At 46.2% G+C, this 12,054-nt stretch overlaps 1 protein-coding gene across 1 annotated transcript in view; it reads right to left on the minus strand.

Annotated features, from left to right (window-relative positions):
• The window catches only part of LOC127580818 (diacylglycerol kinase theta-like), a 200,583-nt gene that overhangs the window by 15,558 nt on the left and 172,971 nt on the right, over window positions 1-12,054 (minus strand). The window contains 2 exon segments of the mRNA XM_052034735.1: window positions 6,159-6,261; window positions 6,264-6,304. Of these exon segments, the coding sequence (XP_051890695.1) occupies window positions 6,159-6,261; window positions 6,264-6,304 (144 nt within the window).

Here is a 12,054-nt window from a genome sequence, read left to right on the forward strand (position 1 = left end):
CAACCTGGACCCATTGCAATTTGCCTATTGCTGAAACAGGTCTACAGCAGATGCCATCTCCCTGGCCCTACACTCATCTCTGGAGCATCTGGACAGTAAAGACACCTACCTTAGACTATTATTTATTGACTATAGCTCTGCCTTCAATACAATAATCCCAAGCAAACTTGTCACCAAACTCCAAGACCTAGGACTCCATAACTCTCTCTGTAATGGATCCTTGACTTTCTAACCGATAGACCGCAATCAGTGAGGATAGGCAGCAATACCTCCAGTACGATTATTCTCAACACTGGTGCCCCACAGGGCTGCATCCTCAGCCCTCTACTCTACTCCATATACACTCATGACTGTGTGGCCAGATTCTGCTCTAACTCCATCTGCAAGTATGCAGATGATACCATCATTGTAGGCCTTATCTCAAACAGCGATGAGTCAGAGTACAGGAAGGAGAGAGGGCTTAGTGGAATGGTGTCATGACAACAACCTTTCTCTCAATGTCAACAAAAGAGCTGATCATTCCCTTCAGGAAAGGGGGCAGTGTAATGCACCTGTCTATGTCAATGGTGCTGAGGTCAAGAGGGTTGAGAGCTTCAAGTTCCTGGGAGTGAACATCACCCACAGCCTGTCCTGGTCAAATCACGTAGATGCCACAGCCAAGAAAGCTCACTGGTGCCTCTACTTCCTCAGGAGGCTAAAGAAATTCAGTATGTCCCCTTTGACACTCACCAATTTTTATCGATGCACCATAGAAAGCATCCTATCTGGATGCATCATGGCTTGGTACGGCAACTGCTCTGCCCAGGACCACATGAAACTGCAGAGTTGTGGACACAGCCCAGCGTATCACGGACACCAGCCTCCCCTCCTTGGACTCGGTCTTTACCTCTCGTCTTGGCGAAGCAGCCAGCATAATCCAAGACCCCACCAACCTGGGTCATTCGCTCTTCTCTTCCTCTTCCATCAGGTAGAAGATACAGGAGCCTGAGGGCACGTACCACCAGACTTAAGGACAGCTTCTACCCCACTGTGATTAGACTATTGAACGGTTCCCTTATACAATGAGATGGAATCTGACCTCACGATCTACCTTGTTGTGACCTTGCACCTTATTGTACTGCACTTTCTCTGTAGCTGTGACACTACTGGTGTTGTTTTTACCTGTACTATGTCAATGCACTCTGTACTAACCCAATGTAACTGCACTGTGTAATGAATTGACCTGTACAATCGATATGCAAGACAAGTTTTTCACTGTACCTCAGTATGTGACAATAAACCAATACTAGTTATGGAAGAACAAACATGGGGACATTTAATGGAGGTTAATAGCAGGATTCCTTCATGTGTGAAATATTTTATTCCAGCACCAAGAACAAACCCTGAAGACACAAGAGAATGTAAAGAGGCTCAAGAGGACAAGCAGAGTAGGTGCTCAAGAACATAAGATACGTGGGGAAAAAATATGGCTTCACCCATTGTGGTGACCAGAATCAGGTTTATTATCACTGTCCTATAGGATGTGAAATTAGTTGCTTCATGGCAGCAGTACAGTGTGAAGACATAAAATTACTTCAAATAGTGCAAAAAACAAAAGGAATAACAAGGTAGTGTTCATGACCATGACAGAAATGCAGAATATTTGTGAGGCCAAATGGACCCAGGTATGCTTGTACATACCACATTGAAATGTTGACTTTCATTGCCAAGTGCTTGAAGGTAAACAGTATGTTGGTCTTTATTATAAGAGGATTTGATTAAAGGAGTGAGGAAGTGTTGGAATTGTTTCAAGCCACACCTAGAGCATTACGCACAGTTTTGGTTTCCTTACCCAAAAAGAATGTACTTGGCACAGAGGAGTGCAGTGATGATTCACAGACTGGCTCCAGGGATGCTGGGTTGATGTATGAGGACTGTATTCTCCAGAGTTCAGAAGAATGAGAGGAGATTTCTTTGAAATTTACAAAAGTAGGATAGCTGGATGCAGGGAGAATGTTTCCCTGGCTGAGGGGTCTAGGACCAGGGGGCTCAAGGTTTTAAAATAAGCAGTAGGCCATTTATGACAGATGAGAAGGAATGTCTTCAGAATCAGGTTATCATCACTGACATGTCATGAAATTTGTTGTTTTGCAGCAGCAGTACAGTGCAGACAAAACTTACTATGTTAGAAAAATAAATAAATAGTGCAAAAGAGGAACAATGAGGTAGTGTTCGTGGGCTCATGAACCTTTCAGGAAATCTGATGGCAGAGGGGAAGAAGCTGTTCCTGAATCGTTGAGTGTGGGTCTTCGGCCTCCTGTACCTCCCTGATGGCAGTAATGAGAAGAGGACGTGTCCCGGATGGCGAGAGTCCTGATAGATGCTTGCTTCTTGAGCCACCGCCTCTTGAAGATGTTCTCGATGTTGGGGAGGGTTGTGCCTGTGATTCAGCTGGCTGTCTACAACCCTCCGCAGCCTCTTTCAATTCTACACATTCGAGCCTTCATACCAGGTGGTGATGCAACCAGTCAGAATGCTCTCCACCGCTTATCTGTAGAAATTTGCAAGAGTCTTTGGTGACGTACCAAATCTCCTCAAACTCCTAATGAAGTAGAGCTGCTGGTGTGCCTTCTTCATAATTGCATCAATGTGTTGGGCCCAGGATAGATCCTCAGATGTTGACGCCCAGGAACTTGAAGCTGCTCACCCTTTCCATCACTGACCCCTCAATGAGGACTGGTGTGTGTTCTCCCGACTTCCCCTTCCTGAAGCCCACAATCAGTTACTTGGTCTTGCTGACATTGCGAGGTTGTTGTTGTGACACCACTCAACCAGCTGATCTAGCTCACTCCTGTACGCCTCTTCATTGCCATCTGAGATTCTGCCAACAATAGTGGTGTCATCGGTGAATTTATAGATGGCGTTTGAGCTGTGCCTAGCCACACAGTCATGAGTGCAGAGAGAGTAGAGCAGTGGGCTAAGCACACCATCATTGAGGTGTGCCTGTGTTGATTGTCAGCAAGGAGGAGATGTTGTTACTGATCCGCACTGACTGTGGTCTCCTGATAGAAAGTGGAGGATCCAGTTGCAGGGGGAGGTTCAGAGGCCCAGGTTTTGAAGCTTGTTAACTGGTACTGAGGGAATGATGGTGTTGAGTACTGAGTTGTAATTGATAAACACCAGCCTAACATACGTTTTGCTGTTGTCTAGGTGCTCCAAAGCAGAGTGGTGAGCCAGTGAGATTAGTAAACCTGTTTGTGCCAGTAGGCAAACTGCAGTGGGTCCAGGTCCTTGCTCAGGCAGGAGTTAAGTCTAGCTGTAACCAACCTCTCAAAGATCTTCATCACAGTAGATGTGAGTGCTACCGGGCGATAGTCCGTTGAGGCAGTTCACCCTGCTGCAGCAGTGAGAGGCTGAAGATGTCCTTGAACACTCCAGCCAGTTGGTCAGCGCAGGTTTTCAGTACCCTGCCAGGTACACCGTCGGAGCCTGATTCCTTGCAGGGGTTCACCCTCTTGAAGGATGTTCTGACATTGGCCTCTGAGACAGAGGTCATAGGGGTCGCCAGATGCTGTAGGGATTTGCACAGGTGTAGTGTTATTCCCCTTTTAAAGCTGCATAAAAGGCGTTGGGCTCATCAGGGAGTGAAGCATCACTGCCATTTATGCTGTTAGGTTTCACCTTGTGGGAAGTAATGGCATGTAAACACTGCCACAGCTGTTGTGCATCTGATTGTGTCTCTAACTTCAAACAGAATTGCCTTTTGCTCTCAGGATGGCCTTCTGTAGGTTGTACCCGGACTTGTAGGATTCTGAATTGCTGGTCTTGAACACCTCAGATTTAGCCCTCAACAGACTGTGCATCTCCTGGTTCATCCAGGGCTTCTGGTTTGGGAAGACTTGCTATGTTCTCAAAGATACACACTCATCCACACAGGTCTTGATGAAGTCGATGACTGCTGTGGCATATTCATTCAGATCTAAAGATGAATCCCTGAATATGGTCCAGTCCACTGATTCACAGCAGTCCTGTAAACATTCCTCCGCCTCCCACGACCAGACCTTTGCGGTCCTCAGTCTCTGCCTGTATGTTGGGAGTAGAAGTACAGCTGGATGATCGGACTTGCCAAAGTGCAGGCGTGGAGGGCACGGTCAGTGTTCCTGATGGTGGTGATCGAGTGTGTTGGCTCCTCTGGTTCTGCAGGTGATGTGTTGGTGCTAGATGGTCAGAGACTTCTCAAGCTGGCCTGGTTGAAGTCCGCTGCAATGATCGGGAAGGCATCAGGGTGTGCTGTCTCGTGACTGTTGATCACTGTGCTCAGCTCCTCCAGTGCCAACCTGACATCTGCCAGGGGTGGAATGGATCACTGCCAGCAGAATGACAGCAGAGAACTTCCTCCGCAGACAGCATGGACAACACGACCGCCAGATGTTCCAGGTCAGGGGAGCAGGACTGAGACAGAACCACCACATCTGCCACCTCTGCCTTTACCTAATGCTGCCATCCGGTCCATGTGGTGGATGCTGCACTCACTCCCTGTGTGATCTGGGATCCTGAGTCTGCCAGGTCTGAAGATCGCTGGTTCTTTTAAATAGCTTGAAATAATATTACTCACTGCAGTCAGCTGTAGTAGTTTCAAACAGGAGTATTTGATGATTCCCTTGGAGATGCACACAAAAAGTTGCCCCTCTCCATCACCATCTACCAATATTGTCTTCACTCAGAGAGCAGCAAACCTTTGGAATTCTTACTCTGGGAGGCTGTGGAGTTTCAGTAACTGAGTTCATTCAAAACACAGATGAGAGAGTGGGTGACATTAAGGGAATCGCGGATATCGGGATAATGCTGGTAAATGATACTGAGGAAGAGATCAGCCATGACCTTGGCAAGTGATGGAGCAGGCTCAAAGGACCAGATAGCTCACTGCTGCTTTGATTATGTAACAGGCATTGGGACTTAGCTGAAGAGCAGAATCATTACACCAGGAGCCACCTGGTGAGCAATCACTTACCCGGTGGCTCCACTCCAGGGCTGACGAGTCGCAGCCACTTACCTCGGCAGCGGGGTAAGATGGCTGGGCTGCAGGCGAGGCTGAAACCGCATAGATACAAGATCCCCCTCCCCAGCATCTGCCAGCTAATGTCCAGTCCATGGAGAACAAAGATGATGAACTAAGGGCAAGACTGACCTCCAAAGAGAACTGAGGGACTGCTATGTGCCATCTCACCAAACCATGGTTTACACCTGCTTCACCTGACTGCGCCATTCAACCTGAGGCTCCTCAATCCATCGAACAGACCTTACAGCGTCCTTGGGCAAAGTTAGAGGCAGAGGAGTAAGGCCAAGAACGGATTTAGATACAAGGATCACAATTTCAACCATCAAAAGGAAATGGGTACAGGGCGATGCAGTGGATTAGGGCACAGACAGCAAAATTTTATCTTTAAAGAGGGCAGAGCTGAGAGGCAAGCCAGAAACAGCCACGTTTGAAGATAGGGTGAGGGTTTCCCCAGTAGGTAAGCTGAGGCAGGAGCAGAATTGAACAGTTTTGCTGAGTGCACGTAGGCTGCATTGAAGATGGCAAGCAACTGGAAGTTTAGTTCAGGTGTGGTTTAATTTGATTCACCCTGAGAGAGTGAGCAGAGAGAGGGGTGAAATCTATGGCTGAGGAACAGTGCTTGTGGTGAGGATGAAAGACAATAGCTTCAATATTTAGCTGGACACAGTCAAAGGGAATGAATGCTCCTGGAGAGGTTAGAACATAGAACACTACAGCACAGTACAGGCCCTTCGGCCCACAATGTTGTGCTGACATTTTATCCTGCTCTAAGATCTACCCAACCCTTCCCTCCCACATCACCCCCTATTCTCCTATCATTCATGTGTCTATCTAAAAGAGTCTTAAATGTCCCTAATGTATCTGCCTCCACAATCTTTGCTGGCAGAGCATTTCCACGCACCCACCACTCTCTGTGTATATAAAAAAAATTACCCCCGACATCCTCCTTATACCTTACAACTAGGTTGTAGGAATGTTGGAGGTTACTGAGATACTTTTAAAACAAAAATCAGATAAATTGGAACATCCAAATCAATTTTGATGTCGCTTTTTTCAGAGATGCAAGTAATGAAGCACAATATTGGAACACGAGGAATCAGATTTCTTTCTAAATGCTTACCTGGGAATGTTAAGAAAGATGAGACCTTCAATGTTTGGAAGTTCCACCTCCCTGTCATCGACCTGAAGTTTTAAATCCTTGTGTAGACTTCGTGTGTGGCTATCTTCTGCAAACCCAACCTTACATACACACCTTTGTTATGAAACCTGAAATTAAAAATGAATAGTGGGAAGGAAAATATATTTACAGTGATTTGAAATAGTTATTTCAATAAAAGTCAGCTGTTCTCCCTCACCCCCCACTCCCAACCTTCACACCAGCTCCAGCAGACTGAAAAGAGGCGAACAAGTGAATCAGTGAATTATGTGTACCTCCAGCAACTGGTCAGGGTATCAGGAAATTCAACTGATGTTTTTAAATACTAATCTCACATTGAACAACATTCTAGCAAGGTTTCAATGATGAGTAGCTAAGTACTGTATATAATAAGTGGTTCAGGTTGGACCTTGGTGAAGAGAGAGCTGTAGACTCAAAGGGAATGAGTACAGGATGAAGAATTGAATTGATCAAAAACACACTGGTAGTTTGCAATAAAGGAGCTGGAGAGTCGAGCGGGTGGGCTCCTGGAAAAATAGAGGAGGATCCGGTGATGTGGTGTATTTGGATTCAGAAAGTGTTTGAAGGTCCCACACAGTTAGAGCACTTGGAATCGGTGGGGTTACACACTGACTTGGATTGAGAATTGGTTGTTGGATAGAAAGCAAAAAGTGGGAATAGATGGTTCATAAGGTTTCAGGCAGCAATTAATGTGCTTGGGCCCCAGCTAATCACAATCGACATCAACTACTGGCTGACAAGAACAGCTGTCATATATCCAAGTTTGCTGATACTAAACTCGGTGCAATTCTAAATACGGAGGAGGATGTAAAGACATTTTAAAGGATTTGTACAATCTGAGTGGTGGATGATAATTTGGCATTTGAACAGTGGAAGGATGTGTGGTTGCCCACATTGGTACACACAAAGATAAATGGAAAGAGACTGCTTAGTGTTGATGCTCGAAGGACATGGATGTGCTTGTACACAAGTCTCTGAAGGCCAACATGCAGGTGCAACAAGTGATTAGGAAGGCAAACGACACATTAGCCTTTATTACGAGGGGATCTGAATACGGGAGTAAGGACATCTTACTGCAATTGAACAGAGCCTGATGAGTCTGCACCTGGAGCGCTGTTCACTGCTCTGCTCTTCCACCCAAGGATGGATTAGTTTGTCATAGAGAGAGCACAGCAAAGACACAGGTTCCAGGGACGCAGGGTTGACATACGAGAAGACTCGGCCTATATTCTCTGCAGTTTAGATAGATGAGAGATCAAAGGGCCCAACGGACTGGATGTAGGGAGAATGTTTCCTAACTAGAGTCAAGGACTGGAGCCACACTGTCACAATAAGGGTTTGGCTGTTTAGGACTGCAGGCTACAGGGAAAAAGGGAAATGAGGCAAATGGGATTGCTGTGCTGGGAGCTAACAGGGGCCCGAAGGGCCAAATGGTCTTCTGTGTTGCAGTGACCAAGGAGGAAATGCCCAATGTCACCAGCTTGAAATTTTTTGAGGTAACATCCTCAACTGTCTCTTAACTGTGCAGGCAGATAAACGTTAACCACACTGGTGGGTCTAGAGTGACCCAGATGGGTTTTTAGTGACAATACATTAGTTTCGTAGTTACTGATATTGTTACAGTGACAAGATTTTTTTAAATGACAACATTTATTTAATTAGGTTTAATTTTATATTCCCAGTTGCCATGGTGAGATTCAAACTTGCAGCTTTGGGCAATGGCTCAGGCTGCTGGTGCAGTAATGTTAACTACATCGTCAACGTTCCCCTGCTCAGGGCAGGCAGGGGAAGGGGAGAAGGGCAGGTGGAGTCAGGGAAAGTTCCAGGGAAGAACAATTTGTGAGCTAGACGAAGGTTGCGATCTGTGAAACTTGATATTTGCTAAAGTATTGAATCAAATGGAACTATGGATCAGGGCAGATTTCAGACGTGAATCCCAGGTGGCCAGCCATTTCATTTCCACTTCCCATTCCCACACCAATGTCTGTCCACAGCCTCCTCTACGCCAAGTTGAGGCAAACACAAATTACAGGAACAGCACCTCGTTTTCCATCCGGGCATTCTCCAACTTGGCGGCATGAACACTGAATTCTCAAACTTCCGGTAACTGCTCCCCCTCTGCCCCTGTTCCCTTTACTCTTAGCCCTTTTCTCTCTCCTCCTGATCCATCTGGCCCCCATCACCCTCTCTCTCCCCTCCCCTACCCTCTGATCTGCCCACTTGTTTCCCCACCCCATCTCCCTCCCTTTATTCCATCTTCTACCTTCCTCTCCTGTCAGATTCCATCATCTTCAGCCCTTTGTCACCTCCACCCCTCACCTCTCAATTTCTGACACCATTCCCACTCCCCCCCCTCCCTCATCTGCCTAGCATCTGTCTCACCTGGATCCACTTATCACCTGCCAGCTCTTGTTCCACCCCTTTCCCCCACCTTCTTATACTGGCCTATCTCCCCTCTCTTTCAGTCCAGCTGAAGGGTCTCCACCTTAAGTTTTTTGACCTGAAGTGTTGACTGTCCATTTCCCTCCACGGATGCTGCCTGACCTACTGAGTTCCTCCAGTGCTTTGTGTGTGGTTCCTGATAGAACTTTTTTTGAGGAGGTAACAAAGTATATTGACAAGGGTAGTGCAGTAGTTGTGGCTCACGTGGACTTCAGTTAGGCCTTTGACAAAGTCCTACAAGGATTCGGATTGATGGAACCAGGGCAAGTTGCAAACTGGATCCAAAACTGGCATGGTGATTGGAGACGGAGAGTAATGGCAAAGGTTGTTTTGTGATTGGATGTCTGTTACTAGTGATGCTCCACAGGGATCAGTGCTGGGACCTTTGCTGTTTGCAATGTACATGAATGCTCCAGTTTCCTCCCACATGCCAAAAAAGACGTACAGGTTAGGAAGTTGTGGACATGCTTTGTTGGCGCCGGAAGCGTGGCGACACTTGTGGGCTGTCCCCAGAACACTCTACGCAAAAGATGCATCTCACTGTGTGTTTCGATGTACATGTGACTAATAAAGAAATCTTCTCTTATCTGAATGTAGAAGGCCTCAGGAGGCTAAAGGAATTTGACATGTCCCCTTTGATCCTCACATTGACAACTTTCTCATAGTTCTTCTTCCTAATATACAAATTATGTCTGAATTTTATGAAATAAAAAAAACATCTGTAATAATCTAAGATAAAGTTGACTCATGTCATGCTCCTCCTGTGCAATGTGGGAACTCAGGGAGGCTGTCAGCGTCTCTGATGACTACGTGTGCAGGAAGTGTGTCCAGCTGCAGCTCCTGACAGACTGCATGACGGCACTGGAGCTGTGCATGGATTCACTTGGAGCATCAGCGATGCTCAGAATGTTGTGGATAGCACATTTAGTGAGTTGATCACAGTGTAGTTTAAAGGCCGAGGGAAAGACAGGGAACAGGTGACCAACAGGCAGAGCAGTAGCAGGAAGGCAGTGCAGGAGTCCCCTGTAGTCATCTCCCTCCAGAATGGATATTCTGCTTTGGATACTGTTGGGGGAGATGGCTCATCAGGGGAAGGCAGCAGTAGTCAGGATCATGGTGCTATGAGTGGCTCTGCTGCACAGGAGGGCAGGAAAAAGAGTGGCAGAGCTCTAGCGGTGGGGGTTCCATGGTAAGGGGAATAGACAGGAGCTTCTGCGGCCGCAAATGGGACTCCCGGTTGGTGTGTTGCCTCCCAGGTGCAAGGGTCGTGGATGTCTGGGAGCGGCTGAAGGGCATTCTGGAAGGGGAGGGTGAACAGCCAGTTGTCGTCGTGCATGTAGGTCCCAAAGATACAGGAAAAAAGCAGGATGAGGTCCTACAAGCTGAATTTAGGGTTCTAGGAGATGAATTAAAGTAGGACCTCAAAGGTAATAATCTCAAGATTGCTACCTGTGCCATGTGCTGGTCAGAGTAGGAACAGCAGCACAGTTAGGATGAATATGTGGCTTGAGCAGTGGGGCAGGAGGGAGGGTTTCAGAGTTCTGGGGCATTGGAACCGGTTCTGGGGGAGGTGGGACCAGTACAAACCAGATGGTCTACACCTGGGCAGGACTGGGATCAATGTACCAAGAGGATTGTTTGCTTGTGCTGTTGGAGAGGGTTTAAACTAAAATGGCAGGGGGATGGGAATCCATGCAGAAAGACAGAGGGAAGCAAAGCAGAGATGAGAGCAAAAGTTAGAAAAGAGAAAAGAGAGAGTGGAGTACAGAAAAGTCAAAAACAAAGGACACAAAGGTTACTAATTTCTAAAAGAATGATGAGTGTAAGGGCACAAATCAGCACAAAGGGGTATGATTTAGTGGCCACGACAGAAATGTGGTTGCAGGATGGAGATGAGTGGGAATTAAATATCCAAGGGTATCAGGTCATACAGAAGGATAGGCAGGAAGGTAAGGGAGGTGGGGTAGCGCACTTAATTAAGAATGAGATCAGGGTGGTAGTGAGAGACGATGCAAGATCTAAGGAGCAGAATGTTGAGTCTAACTGGGTAGCGATTAGGAACAGTAAAGGGAAAAAAAAAATCACTGGTGGGAGTTGTCTATAGGCCACTGAATAATAACATTACAGTGGACCAGGCAATAAACCAAGGAATACTTGATACATGTAAGAATGAAACGGCAGTTGTCAAGGGGGACTTTAACTTCCACGTAGATTGGGCGAATCAAGTTGATCAAGGCAGTCTTGAGGAGAACTTCATAGAATGCATCCACAATAGCTTTCTTGAACAGCATGTTACTGAACATACAAGGGAAAATGCTATCTTAGATCTGGTCCTGTGCAATGAGAGGGGTAAAATTAATGATCTTGTAGATCAGGATCCTCTTGGAAAGAGTGACCATAGTATGATTGAATTCCTCATACAAAAGGAAGGTGTAATAGTTTGATCTAAGACCAGTGTATTATGCTGAAACAAGGGAGACTACAACGGGATGAGGGAAGAGTTGGCTAGCGTAGACTGGGAACACAGGCTATATGGTGGGACAGTTGAGGAACAAAGAGATTTTTCACATTGCTCAACAAAAATATATTCCAGCTAAAAGCAAGGGCAGTAAGGGTGGGGAGAGCCAGCCTTGGATAATGAAGGAAGTAAAAGAAGGCATCAAGCTAAAAGCTCATGCATACAAAGTCACCAAGCGTTGTGGGAAACTGGAAGATTGGAAAACCTTTAAAAAGCAACAAAGAACCACTAAGCAAGCAATAAGGGAAGATAGATTATGAAAGTAAACTAGTACAAAATATAAAAACAGGCAGTAAAGATTTTATGATTATATAAAGCAGAAAAGAGTGGCTAAAGTGAAAGTAGGTCCCTTGGAAGATGAGAAGAGGGAATTAATATTGGGTAACGTGGAAATGGCCGAGGCCTTGAACGATTATTTTGTGTTGGTCTTCACAGTGGAGGACACATAGACATGCCAAATAAAGATGTTATGGATATGATGGGAGGTGAGGCCCTCGATACAATCGCTGTCACTAAAGAGGTAGTGATGAGCAAACTAGTGGGCCGAAAGGTCGACAAGTCCCCTGCTCCTGATGGGATGTATCCCAGAGTACTGAAAGAAATGGGAAAGTTATAGTAGAGGCATTGTGATAATTTACCAAACTTCTTTGGACTCTGGGCAGGCCCCAGTGGATTGGAAGACATCGAATGTCACACCACTGTTTAATAAAGGATGTAGGCAAAAGGCAGGTAACTACAGGACAGTTAGCTTAATGTCTGTAGTCGGGAAAATGCTTGAAGCTATCATTAAGGATGAAATAGTGAGACATCTGGATAGAAGTGGTTCCATCAGGCAGACACAACATGGATTCAGGAAGGGCAGGTCCTGTTTGATAAACC

Source organism: Pristis pectinata, chromosome 2 (genome assembly GCF_009764475.1).
Source record: "Pristis pectinata isolate sPriPec2 chromosome 2, sPriPec2.1.pri, whole genome shotgun sequence".
Lineage (NCBI taxonomy): Eukaryota > Metazoa > Chordata > Chondrichthyes > Rhinopristiformes > Pristidae > Pristis > Pristis pectinata.